Source organism: Lissotriton vulgaris, unplaced genomic scaffold (assembly GCF_964263255.1).
Source record: "Lissotriton vulgaris unplaced genomic scaffold, aLisVul1.2 SCAFFOLD_355, whole genome shotgun sequence".
In the NCBI taxonomy this organism is placed as follows: domain Eukaryota; kingdom Metazoa; phylum Chordata; class Amphibia; order Caudata; family Salamandridae; genus Lissotriton; species Lissotriton vulgaris.
Window position 1 is genome coordinate 1,180,064 of NW_028251757.1, and position 14,355 is coordinate 1,194,418.

At 40.8% G+C, this 14,355-nt stretch overlaps 1 protein-coding gene across 1 annotated transcript in view; it reads right to left on the bottom strand.

The window, feature by feature from the left end:
- The window catches only part of LOC147662776 (uncharacterized), a 589,669-nt gene that overhangs the window by 301,359 nt on the left and 273,955 nt on the right, over positions 1–14,355 (bottom strand). The window contains exon 4 of the mRNA XM_086950910.1: positions 5,151–5,192. Coding sequence (XP_086807036.1) covers positions 5,151–5,192 — 42 coding nt within the window. The remainder of the gene's footprint in view (positions 1–5,150; positions 5,193–14,355) is intronic.

A 14,355-nucleotide genomic window follows, 5' to 3' on the forward strand; every position in this document is an offset into this window, starting at 1 on the left:
AATGAATTTGAAATCTAGGCTCACCTTGTATAACAAATCCACATGCCATGAATCAGTATAAATCAATCAATTTTTATTTTGAATTTTAAACAAAGGTCATAAAAGAAAAAAACAATTTAATAACCCAAATACAGCAAAGCAAAAATATCGTAATAAATCGCAAGTGTTTTATAATTATTAAAATAGTTAAAAACATACTGGTTAACACGTTTTTTTCCCTACAAGGTAATTGAATTGGTTAAAAAAATTACCAACTGAAGAACACACCAAAGGAGTGGATAACATACACAAAAAGTAAAGTACCGGTCTGTACTGACAAAATCTATTTGATTTTCAAAATTGGGATTAAAGATTTGCGCCTAGTACATAGTACTTGCAGAAAAATATAAAACGTGCCAGAGACTGAGGGGACACCTCATCCCACGGACAAATTAAAATAGGCACCTAGTAATATTGACCAAGGGGGAAACCTAGATGACTTATAATAGTGCCTAAGCGAACTACAGCCATTCCCAGGTATTCTTCACAAAATCTAAATAGGGTTCTGTACCATGACAGGTCTGAATCATGACAAAGTTCCTAACAGTAGGTTTTTTATAGTCTTCCTCTTCTCGTTTTGCCCTATAAAAAGACATAAATACACTTTTGACACCTTCAGCATCTCTTGCAACTATCATGTGAGGGGAGGTAAACAATTCAGGTCTGTCCAATATTTCGGAAATTCTCTTAATATAGATTAGCCATTCAATTTTATGACACCCTCCCCTACACCCTCAGACTAGACAATCAGAAATGACTATACAATTAAAGATAGCCTGCTCGTTTTCCCAAATGGAAATCCAGAGGAGGAGTGGTGCTAACTAAATAGAGTCCTCAATATAAGTGGGGCCCAACTCCCCATCTATATACAAAATACAGACAAGATGGTAGGAGCCCTAAGAGGTGCCTACAGGAGTGGTTTCCCTCCTGTTGCAGTTTAGCACATTTTATGTAGTCCCAGATGGCTGCCCTTTACGATAAAACTAGGGTGTACTTGCATTTATAGATTTCCAAAATAGACAGCACTGGTTTGTTTCCTACCTTTCTTGCTCAGTCAAACACTGCCCCCACAGATTGATTTAAACTGATATGCCTGTGTGAAATACAAGATAACCAAGATCTCCTTGTGTCGAAAGTCACCCCCGATATGAGAAATCCTTCAATCTTGCTATAGATTTTCCATTGGTAGTGATTTGCCTGGCTTTATGACGTGGGTAACCCCACAGACCACATAACCTGTTTTAGAGATGTTTGTTTTGTGGCCTAGATTGTCCATGAACTTAACAAAATTATCAATGAGGCTTCTCGCACCATTGGAGGTGTGGGCTAAAATGACGTTATCTGAATATGGCAGTGTTGAAACAATTTGAGATGGATCCCACCTTTGGTAGGTCCTAGCCATCGGTGATCAAAAAATCACTCAGCCCGCTGATATACAGATATAATAATAATAATAATAATAATAATAATAATAATAATAATAATAATAATAATAATAATAATAATAATAATAATGCCCAGCACAATCATAGGCTACTCATAGACAGGGAAACAGACTGAAACATGAAGACAGAAAAAGTAAACTTGAACAGAGAGACTTGGACAGTTTCACTGAAACCAGGAACAACTGAAGCATGTACTACCATAAACATACTCATGTGCAAAAAGACATTGAAACTGGCACTGTGAAGACAGACCCTAACTAATGACAGGAGAACACAGGTTTAACTCATGGACAGGGGAAGACAGACATGCAAACTTAGGAAGATACGGTCTTACATACATATGTATGTTTAACACTGTGCTACCTGACTACGGTTACTCAGGTTTGGTAAAGAAGCACAAACTGAAACGTATATGTATTTCTGGAATGGGATCCGCAATGATTGCATTTCTTCAGGCTGTATAGAGTGAATCTGAAAAATCGTACTGTAATTAATTCTGTATGTTAAGGTTAGTTAAACAAGGGGAATGAGTCCTTGCATGCTGATGACGGCCCCCGTCCGTCCTGCAGAACGGTGGGCGTGTGCTAATGAAGGCTGGGGGCCGTCATGAACCCGCTCACTCTGTAGAAGTGCCCCACTGGCGCAGAATCGCGGCCGCATGCAAGGGGTTTAGGCTAGGGGAGAGGTACAACTAAATATAATCACAAAAATCAAAATACACTCATACCAAATAATCCTGTTCTCTTCTGGCATAGGCAAGAAAAGTGCAAGTCATACCACTATAGCATGGATATTGTGTCAAAGGCAAGTATGCCATCCTATATTTAGTCCATTTAGTAAGACGTATAAAAGATCAAAAAGAAAGACAACCCACTCTAATAATTTTTATGATTTCATATGCATACCAGAAGGTCATTTTATTTGTTTTAAAAGTGGCATTCACCCATCATAATTTCTGGTGGTAGGCTTCATCATTGAGTCCTCACCATACCCTCCCTATGTGGAGGAGCTCTATCTTCATTGTCAAGGGAGCAATTTATAAGGAGATGAAATCTAATATTAAAAATTTCTATTGGATGGCACTAATATTTTCCTTTATTAAGAGGCCCGCTGGCAGGATTAAAAAAAGTTTGATGCTTGTAGAGATATGAAGGAGAGAATTAGTTCCTCTATCAATTATGAATCACCAGTTGGAAATCTCCCTATGGTCAAGTATATAGCAAATTGTAAAAGTAAATTAAATTAGAAAGATTTAGTACAAATATGTTATCATAAATATTAATGTAAATGTCATATATTTGTTAAATGTAGAACAAAATAAAAAGCTACAGTAGTTTTAACCTAATCTTGAATAAAATATGTAATTAATTTAAATATACTAAAAAAGTTATTTATGTATAATATTAAGTCACATTAATTTCATAGTTTTTTAAATAAATTAAAGTTACAAATATTTCTAATGTTATTCATATTTAAATGTTTGACCTTAAATGTATTTTATATATATATATATATATATATATATAAAATTTTGTAAAATTAATTGATCAATTTATTAACATTATTTCCTATATGGTTCTATTTTAAGTTCCTGACTCCTTCATTTTCTATGGAAGGGGGTTGCAGTGTCAGTGATTTGCCAAGGGTGGTGCTGGAGTTGCACTTTTGAGTAACTTTACACTCATAAATAGTAAATGGCCAGAAGTACTAAAGTTACTCAAAAGCGTAAGAGCAAACATGTGTAATTTACTCACAGGTGTAAGTTACCACTATAAATAGTCCTGTTTGTTTGGGACAGCTCTTTATCAGTAGACTTTGGCACTAAGCACTAAAATGTATCAAGAGGCAGTAGACCTGGCAGCCTTGTGATTTACAATAAATATAACACATGCAAATACACCAAGGCTTTAAAGGTAGTATGAAGCCCATAATATAGAATGGTATTCTTTCTCACTTAACCAAAACCATAAGAGTACCTTTAGGTGTGGGGTACTGCAGCACAGCTAAACAGGGAAGTCTCAGTATAGCTGCCTGGCTAAGTACAAGACTATTCCAATACTGGATTCACAAGTGGTCACTATGACCAGCAAGGTGTAATTTATTCTTGCACCCGTAGAAGGTCCATAAGAAGGTAATTGTCACCTTGAAAATGTTATCCCTGTGCATCAAAAGGTGAACAAAACATATACCAGTACACTGATGTATGTTTTAAATTCATTGAGACTGTTGTCACTTGTATGTTTATTAAATGTTCTATAATGAGACATATGCCAGGCAAAACAGTGGTTCCATCTTTAGTACGGCACAGGCAACAATGGAAATGAGGGAACTCCCCTTAGTGAATGCATCATCTGAATAGCTTCACTGGCATCATCATATTGTATGATGTACCATGTTCCATTTGTGTAATGGAGAATAACATAAATCCACCCTTTTAAGGGACTTGAACAACTTGTCATTCTCCCACAGTCTGTGAAATCGAGGTACGTTTCATTTAATTGCAGCCTTCATTTTGACATTCTCTTTTTCCCCTTTGTTCCTATTTTTTTGGCACTCCTAACAGGTAATTTGAAGTGCTGCAGTTCAAAAAAGATCCTAGTTTGTAATAAACTAACCTCATTTCTTTTAAACTATGAAATAGAAAGCAAGAAATGTACTTATATTCAAATTGTAATATCCTGATCTGATGATTATTGACTGAAATTCAGGCCACATTATACTTTGACAGCCAAGAAGCAATGGGAAATTCCTGTTTCCATTTATGTGGAAACCTTGGGCCGTATTATCAAGAAAGAGGTTAAAACCAGAACCTGGGCTTCTAAGGGAATTCACAAGGCCATATTATCAAGCCCATTATTGCTGCTTTAGCTGCAGTTTCCTGCTGATAAATGCGGCGATAATGTATCGCCCTTTCTTGATAATATGGCCTTTATTCTTTAAATTAGCATCTGGAATCTATAAAAATGTACATGATTCATGATTCTTTTATAACCTATTCAGGCTTTAACATGAAAAACTACTGAAGAGCTAGTCAGTTGCGCTAATTTCTGTTCTAGTAACATTGTTCAGCTATAAAAGCAAATATGAAAAGAGAACAGTTTGGAGAAAACTAATATGAAAAAAGAGCAATAGATTTATTGTTTCAAATGTATCAAGTTAAAAATAGACTTTGGAATGATATATCTTGTTAATACTGACAACAATAAATTGAACTTACATGGATTGCACTGCTTTTTTTCTCCTTCTAAATCAGTAGGTTATTATTTGAGTGCTTTAGGTAACAAATTATTATATTTCACTGCAGAAGTTCATGTGAATACTTGCTGTACGCCAAACAGACGATTGCACATACAGGGTGAATGTAATGATGGGTCAAAACTGTTCATACCATCCCACTTTTAGGTAAAAATATGCAATCATAGCAACCAGCAACATTTTAAGATAATGGTGATATCCTGGTGATTGACCTCAGACATAAATGGAACTGGTCATTAATTAGGGGAAATAAACATAGTTTTGAAGGCTAAAGGTGTCCCAAAAGAGTTTCGTATTGACATTTAGAATACACCATGGAAGAAAGTATATAGATATATCTTATTTATGAATATGAGTTTGATGATGCAAAAGAGCTGGAGGAAAGCAAACTGGATAATTATTTTTACATACCTTGTGTGCTTGAATCAGTTCTATCGGGGTAAAAATCAGTATCTGAAAAACAAATTGTGTCAACTGTAACAGTGCTGAAAGTTTGTTGACAATTTCAAAAGTTGACAAAAAAGTGATTACATTCAATTCATAGCTGCATTGTTTTACACCAGTTGAATATGAATTATCATTTAATTGCATTTTAAGACTTTGGGTTTTAGAGTTCACAGGTGGGATACTTTGTCACAATTGTGATGGATATCCCATCTGCTCTATTACATCATCCGCCAAAGTCTAAATCAGCCCCTTAATGCTACTTCACAAACTCCACAACACAATATACCAATTATCAAAACACAGAATATTTTCTCCAAAAGGACTCAAACAATTAGGTAGCAGCTACCTCAAGAGAAAGACACTGCTGTAAAGAGGATGGACTGTCAACTGTTTCTGCCGGACGATGCATTAATGGACCTCACATTCATTTTCCCGATATCAAAATATACCAGGTAAGAACAATGAAACAGTATTCCATTTAATAGAAGAGAGGTGTCCCTGCTTAACAAGGAATTTTATCCTGGGCTCCCCTGATGTGCTTATGGAGAATAGTATCAGTCACCAAAGTATTTCATGAGGTAACAACATGAAGTTCAATACAATCAGCAATATAACCGACAATTAATTTCTCAACATATTTAATTATTTCTTACAGACACATATGTATATATTAATTTGGGTGTAAAATGCAATTTAAGGTTATTTGTGTGAGAAGAAAGTCATATGGCAGAGTATTAAGGAAGCAAGTGTTCTCACTAATTAAAAGCTCAAAATTACATTGCAGGTTGCTGCTTATACAGGTTATGCCAAACAGTGGGCTGGGTTATTTAACATACAATCGAGAACTGGTCTGATTGAAATCTGCCCATCCCCCTTCAGAACTGCATTATGAGAGCTGCTGACTAGCATATTGTCTTTGTTAGTTTAGTGGTAGGGTACAGGGAGGGAAGTTGTTGTTGTACTTAATTGCAAAATTGTTAAATTGGTATTTGTTCAACTATAAACTTGTGTTTTATGTTCGATATGGCATTTGTGAGAAAGTGCCTCTTTTTGCGTACTCATGCTCATTTTTGGGGGACTGATGCTGCTGGTTTCTTAACTTGGCACACTGGTACACTGCTGTCCAGTCCCCAGTGTATGTGCTCTGTCACCTAATTCATTGTTAAACTAGCTAACTCCTAATTGGCGCATTCAACTTCCCAGTAAGGCTATTGTATATGGTGCAAGAAATACATTAATGTTATGGAAAAGCTAAATGTCACATGTAGACTGCAGAACATGGAAGGCTAAAAGGATACATGGTTTCAGGCCTACCTGTGTAGTCTGACTACTGCAGGCTTTACACTTGCAAGCAAATCTGTCAAAATAACCCTGTTTGACAGGAATTAACACTACTTTTAAATATTAAATGCCATTCCTAAGTAGGCATTGTAGCCATCACGGTAGGGTGCCTCGTATTTAAAAGAGGCACTTTCAAATATTTCTTGTTGGCATGTACCTACAGTGACTAGCCCCCAGAAGCTATTTTCACAGTAAAGGTCTGAAGCTATGGTAGAGATCAGAATAGAACCATAATCCTGTAAATCGCCAGTTTGGAACAAAATACTGGAATAAAATCAAACACTAGTTTAATGTTTAGTAACATTCCAATGCAATAGTAAAGCTAGATTTTTAATAAACATTTAGGGAAAGTGGCATTTAAAAATGAATTTGCCTAGGCCTCCATAGGTTAGTAAGGGTTAGCCTTCTTGCAGATGGGCCTGCCATTACTTACCCTTTAGGAGATGTGAAGACTGTTCCCGGAGTAGAAACATTGACTTAAGCCTGTTCCCAGCAACACCTGGTTGTGATGTATGTGATAGATTTCAGCTCAGGAAGGACAGCTGGGGTGGGGGGGTATCCATTTACTTTATTAACTTGAAAGGGGCCAGTATGGGGCATAAACATTCTGAGTTAAGTGCAAAGGGAGAACTAGGGAATCAATTCTATGTGTTCCCTAAGCCCTTTATAGCCAGTTGGGCACCAGAGTAGAGGATATGACTCAAAACAAGGTTTGTGTAGCTGAGGAGAACAGAAGCTACTTTTCGGGGCAAAAAGAGTCTGACATATTGCATGTGCTCAAAATAATGCACTGTGGGATAGCTTGCAATAAGGCAAAGAGAATGTGCTATAAAAGTAGGAAGGATTGCCGCTGGGAACTTTTTCCTCATTGATTAGGGAGTGTCAAGGAGACACATGCACTGACTGGCTAGTGAAAACTAGAAAGCTGGGGCCTCATTTATGAAAAGTGTCGCATCGCTGCGTGAAAACAGCGATGCGTCACTTCTCACCGCGCACTCCTTGCGACACCAATGATGCGTCATATTTAATGTATGACGCATCATGTCGCAAGGACTTACAGATACGTCAGCTCATCAGAATGGTCTGTAGATGTGCAGAAGAACATGAGAGACCTGGGCCTGCTGTATGGGATTTTAGTGGAGACCGGAGAGCTGGACGTGCTCCCACTTCTAACCCAGAAAAAGAAGTTTACTCAAAATGTCAGTTGGCTGACCACCTATGTGGCTACTGGGATACATATAGCTTCAAGAGACCCATTTCCTGAAGTACTCCTCTGACCAGTGGAAATGGAACTAGACTGGACACTGCTGGTGGCCTCTACTGCAGCTCTGTTCCGTAAGTGCTGTGCCGGAGGTCTTGTAAGCCTAACAGGTAACCAAGAGGAGCGGCGCCAAAAACTCTGAAAAGTTGAAACTTATACATGGTTGAAATTCTAAGTCCTCCAGAGCTTCAGTGGGCCTTCATAGTAAAGGTGTCAATTTTCGAAATGACCATGTCAGATACAGCTACCCCTCCTGCTGGAGGATTTAGATTTCCATTAAAAAAAGACTAAGGTCCAAATTAAGAGTTTTGCAGTCCATAGGATTGCCAAATTCACAATGGAGGTGCGGTGGCAGTTGGACCGGCATAGGACCGCTGCAAATGGCAGGGATTCATGATCTCTGGTGGTGGCACTAATATCTGAGGGCCAAAATATGCTGGCGGTGCTGCTGTGGCACCGCCAAGCATATTACGAGTTTCCTCACCCCCATAGATTTCATGGTGGCGAGCCTGCCATGAAACTTGTGGCAGTATGGAAACTAAGGGGACCCCCACAGGGCCCCCTATTACCTCATGGCCTGAGGTGGGCCCCATGTCTGCATGTACCCCCTTTCCTGCATGGACTGAACATGCCTTGCAGGAACAGGCTTTTGCTTTCCCATAGCGGTGCCTTTTATATAAGCACCGCCGTGGAAATGCCAAAGAACCGCCGACTAGACCACAAGAAAACTCGTAATCTTGCGGGTGGCCAGCTGTAACATTTACCGGTGTGGGAGCGGGGCAGTGGTGTGCTGTCCTGCTTCCACACCACCAAACTCATTACCAGGCCTTAAGTCTAAAAGTAGAAATACTGACTAGGTGAAAGCAAGAAAAGTGTCTGCCCAATGCGAGGACATAGTCGGCTGCGAAATTTTAATTTCTCCTATTTGGAGTTTTTCCCTCAAAAACCAACAGGTTCAGAGGACATCATCCGGTGGATATACAGCTTCAATGGGTATTCGGCAGATACAGCATGCAACCTTTCCCCGCTGGAGGATTTGAACTTCCATTTTAAAGACTAAGCCAGAAGGTACAATAATCTTTGACTGTGAGGAGCCCACTAGGTCTATTCGACAAGCGTTCCATCACAGCCAGCCTGAATTCTCACTGAGGTCCCTGTCAACCACAAACAGTGACTACTAATTGGTGCTTTACTTTTTCTTGGCGCTTTTCCCCTTAAATCTTTAAAAATTCATATCTCTGGTACCCCTTACTGTGTTTTTGTTGTTTATGTGCCATTTTACTTAATAATGTCTTGCTGTTTTTCTAAATTGCATGTGTTTGACTTTTTAATTGCTTGTTACCACTAAATACTTGACACATTTTTCAGATATTCCTGTCTGCTTTGTTGCATTGCAACCAGTGGGTTGAGTCCAGGTTTAAATTAGTGAAACTGTGTTTAATCCTAACGAGTTTGTAGCCTTATTCCTTGTAGTGAACCACCATCCACCCCAATTAATATTCCACTTTCTTACAGCATTGTATATGGTACACAACAAATCCAGGAGGTAGCAAAGAGCTTTTTATAGGTGGAGTTAGTCAAAAAGAATAAAAAATAACAATATAGTGCATGACTGTTAAAACAGGAAATTTGTATAAATTTACTTATGGTCATTTTCACAAATGGGAATTCAATTATAAAAATACATTTTCAACCAAAGTTAAATGTTTTGCCCCTCCAGGAATTTAATTTACTGGTGGGCATAAACCCATTTATGGGGATAGAGATCTTTACCTTGACTGCAGAGATCCCTGCAGTCATAATTTCCATCAAGGGGTGGGAAGTGAGCATTCCAAGGTGTCGTTTGCCCTGGAAGTTTGGAACATCTTAAAACATGTATGTTTCTGGACATACGTAAACTCCTTTCTGACCCTAACCCACTCTTTAAGTCATTTGAAATGTACTCCAGCACAGTACTGGAGTAAGTCCCATACCTTGGTGGGAAGGGCACCTGATCACCTCCAGATTTGCTGACTGTTTTTTTGCATAGGAGAGTGTATTCCTCCTGTGTTGAGTTCTCGGTTATGAAGAACTTTGTACAGCGGGAATATGAATCGGCTGAAAAGTCACCAGTCCATCCCAGGAGTATGCCGAGAAACCTGTGCGTTTCATAAATGTATAAGGGAAATGTTCATGAATAGCAAAAAGTCAGAAAAGTATGTCAAGTGGAAACAGATTTCCACCCATACTTTTCTAAAAAAAATTTAATAGGACCCATAGCGTTTAAGAAACTTCAGGCCACAACGCATGCACCTTTTCATTTTTTTACTTTTGTTCTTTGTCATCCTAGCCCCTAAAATTACAGTTACTTTATTTTTGTTGATTTATTAAGAAAAGGGAGGCCGTTATCACACTTTTTCAACACAAACTACCGAAATAAAAGTTTATTTACCTTTTATACAAATGTGAGGTGCTACCTGTGTGAACACTCACCGAGTAGTCTTAAAGATAATAAAAGCACGTAAAACTGACCCGAAAGAAATATTTTTGTAATATCTTTTTTTGTATGTCACAAACGGAAAGCTTACAAAGTAAGAGTGAATGTACACATGAGTGCCCTTACTTTTTCCTTTCGACTGATTTTTTGTGCTAAATGTCATTTGGTAGCATCTCGGCCTACTTTTTAGGTCGAGCTCTCGACCTATTGTGGCCAAGTTGCTCCTCAAGGGACGTAGATTGGTGCACGAGTGCCGACTGCACATCGTGGACGCGCATCATGCCCCGCCCCCCCAGCCGTGCACATCTTTTGATCCACATTCCACATTCACAGCCTCTCACAATCACGCACGCACACAGCCACACTCACGGAAGCACACACACACACACCCACCCATCCCCTCTCTGCCCCCCACCCACTCACCTGGCTCTTTCGGTGTCCCGCTCCCTCTGCAGCGAGTCAGTGTAGGCAGCAGGCAGCCTCGGAGGTCGGCGTGTCTTGACTCTTCTCCGGCGATCTGATGTGCACGCTCACGGTGGCGTGCACTCCCTCCTTCGCACACAACAGGTACAGCGCCGGGCCAGGGCATAATTCAGTGCGTTGTAAACAAGTGTAAGAAAAGGGGGGCCAATCGGCCCCCATGCATGCATGGCGGGGCCCGGCCCCTCCCATATTTCCCCGTCCCTTCGTGGTGGCTTGCCCCGCCCTCGCCCCGGAAGTAGTTGTGCACTTCCGGGCCGAGGGGGCGGGGCCGCGACTGTGAAGGGGTTAAGAGCTTGGGGAGCGCGGGAAGCGGCCTCTTTGTGCCTGCGCTCCTCGCCCCACCATGGGGCTGTTTAATTTTGTTTTTTGTCTTACAGGGTTTTGTATCGGGGGCTCTATTCAAGCCGGTGAGGTGAATGGTAGACTGGTAACTCGGAGCTGGAGACATGAGTGGGGGCCGTGAGGAGCATCGGAGCTGTGGAACTCGCGCACATGGGTAAGGGTGCTGGGGCGATGATGGACTGCTTTTAAGATAATGTGTGCTTGCTGCAGAAGGGCCCGGTCGAAGCGCGTGCCTGTGGGTCAGGAATTAAGAGGCCGCCAACATTGGTCCAAGGAACGGAGTTATGACCAGTGTAAGTGAAAGCCTAGCGGTCATGGCGCTCGCATTGCTTAGGAAAAATGTCACCCCTCGGATGACTTTAGAGCTCGGACTGTTTAAAAAATGCATTCTGTTTCCTCCGGCGTCTTTATTTCTTTCCATCCAGTGCATAAGGTCCTTCAAAGTTTCTCTCTTCGTAAAAGTTAATAATCTATTCGTTCACTCATGGGTGTGCCAAGAAGGTTTATTGTGCTTGCATTGTATTGCATTTACTGTAGCAGCATATTTGATTCCATTGCCCAGCAACAACTGCACGTAGCCTCATCAGTTGCACACTCAAGGCGGCCACTAAACACTGCACGCCGCTTTATAATTCTCAAAGGGGGAAAGAAGGTTGCTAATTTAGGCCTAGGTTTACGAAGGGTTGGCCAGTTACTTCAGTAGCGCTGAGCAATTTTGTATTGCACTCGCAGGTTGTTATAATGGAAAGTAAATCTATGCAAGGATTTGTGTCACTTTCTGCCACACAAGTGCAGTAACGCCCTTAAATCCGAGTAAGCGTTAACATTGAGTGCGAGCTGCGCGTGGGGGAGCGCTATGAGAGCTCATAGGTATATTTAGAGATATGCAGCGCAGCCTGCTGGAAGTTAATGTTGTGTACCGATGCAGGCGGGGTATCAGGTTTTGCCTGCACATGCACGGTACCTTTGTAGCATGACCAATGGTAAGTGTCTATCCATGTAGTGCTGCTGTTTCTTTGTGAAGCACTTTGACAGATGCACTTTGACAGATGCAGGCGATATAAAAAAGCACTTAAAAACAAAGCTAGGTGATGATGTTCCACGAGAGTCTGGGAGGGGAATTTTTCTCGGCATACAGGAGATTAAATCTGGCAGCCATATGTTACCCTCTAGTGGGCATGTTAACAATATCGGGGATGATATTGCTTATGCATTTCGACATCGATTCCAACCCATGTTTCGAAATAGACAGACCTCTTTGCAGCTTTTAGGAAAATAAGTGTATGTGCGCAGTAATTGGGGTTTATGCGTTAATGGTTGTGTCGTGATTACTCTAAGCGGTTGGTTTTGGTAAAATACCTTTTATATTCAGGCTATTTGTAAAGATGGAAAGCAGGCACTGTGATATACGTGTATACAATTACGTAAGCTAAACATCCGGGCTTAGCATGCTGCCCTAATTGTGTTTTGCGGTTTTTGCCATTGCATACAGATATGATACAACAAGTAAACAGCATACCTACAAGGTTTTCAACGGTTGTTAGTTATATAAGATGAATAACCAGCAACTAGGGCTTGTATTACAATAGTAAAAGGGGGGCCAATGTGACACTACGACGACTATGTCAAAAAGAGAAGGGAAATCCCTAGAGAAAAAAAAATGACTTCAGGGGAGTTCCCTTCCCCTACAAGGCTCGCCTGGCATGACGTCATGCCATAACATCCGTTTGTTTTTGAACTATGGCTCATCCCTATGTTAGGTGCGTCACATGGTTATATCTTGAGCATCCAGCAGTGGGAGCACACGTACAGGCAGCAAGTCCCTGTGTTTGTTTTCTTTCTTCATCTACTAGCTGAGACGGGCTAGGAGCTCAGGATGGCTTGTGTATTGATATTTGAATTATGGCTCATTTCTGTGTTGGGTGAGTCAAATGGTATCTCATGAGCATCCAACTTTCTCTTCTTTTCTTTACTGAAGGTAACAAATTTTGGGTGCCAAGAATTTCCAGTCCTCGGCCAATTGGGCCAAGAAAGTCAATACTCCAGTGGTTTTCTTATTAAAGTGATTTAGAATCCGAGGTGCTACCCCTGAGCGGGGAGCCCTGTTTCGGCTGCATTGCTTACATTAAGTGTTGAGTGGTACTCCTTTTCCTCGGAATGCTCTGTAGTCGGTGCAGAATGCCTTAAACATTGATCATCTAGCCAGATCATGCAGCCATTGAAGGACTTGGGGAAATGGTGTCATATCTTCGGGAAATTAGGTGAGCATAGTCTGAGAAGGTTGCCTGGCATATGCTGTCCATTGCTCTAGGGGGCACATTGCACCAGTCCAACAACCCATATGGTTAAAGATAGCATTATTAGAAAGCTATCCTAGCGGTAGCTGTGGAGAGCAGCCTTCAGGCTAAGGCTTGGAGGAAGGTAAGGCAGCTCGTTTTACCAGTCTATAATGCTGGAGTGAGGAACAGAAAGTAGAGCCACACCAGGTGTATATGAATATATGTATTTGTTCTAAACACATCCCTCTAGTCCCTTTAGGAGGCTAGAGGCAAAACATTACAGTCAGTAAGCCTATTTAACACACAGTAACTTAGCACAATATACGTTGAGCCCTAGGGGCGTACCGAGACATATTAAGAAAGTGGTATAAGAACCACGACTGGCATACAGACAAGGCCTAGAGCCTTTAGAAGGGAGGTAAAGCAGCTTGTTTTACCAGTCTAAAATCTCTTGAGTGAGGAAATGAAAGTGAACCACACCTTGGTTAGCGGAATTTGGGTAAGGACAATGGTAGGTATACTGTCTAGCAATGTGCAGGATCATAGGAATAAAATGCTTTCTTCCTTAGGCCTTTTTCCCGTTTACAGACAAATGTACATATGTATATGTTTTGTGGGCTTTGCTGTGGTTTTAACTAAGTTTTCCTTAGGCCTTTGTTATGCAAGATCATAGGAATACAATGTTTTTTCTTCCTTAGGCCTTTTTCCCGTTTACAGGCAAATGTACATATGTATATGTTTTGTGTTACCTTGTCATAGGCATCTCAAGCGGTGTCCATAGTGCAGTAGGGGCGATAGCAGGAAAGTCACGGAGCTTGCTAAAGACTTGAGGAGAAGCTCCGCGTTGACAGCTTGAGTTGGGGCTGCTGGAACAGCTTCCAGGGCTATCCCGGCAACCCCGGGACGCCTGGTCACCCTACATATAGCGAACCTGCTCTCAAACGTGCTAAACGTTCTTCAGCGTTAGTGTCCAGAAGCCGTGTCCTT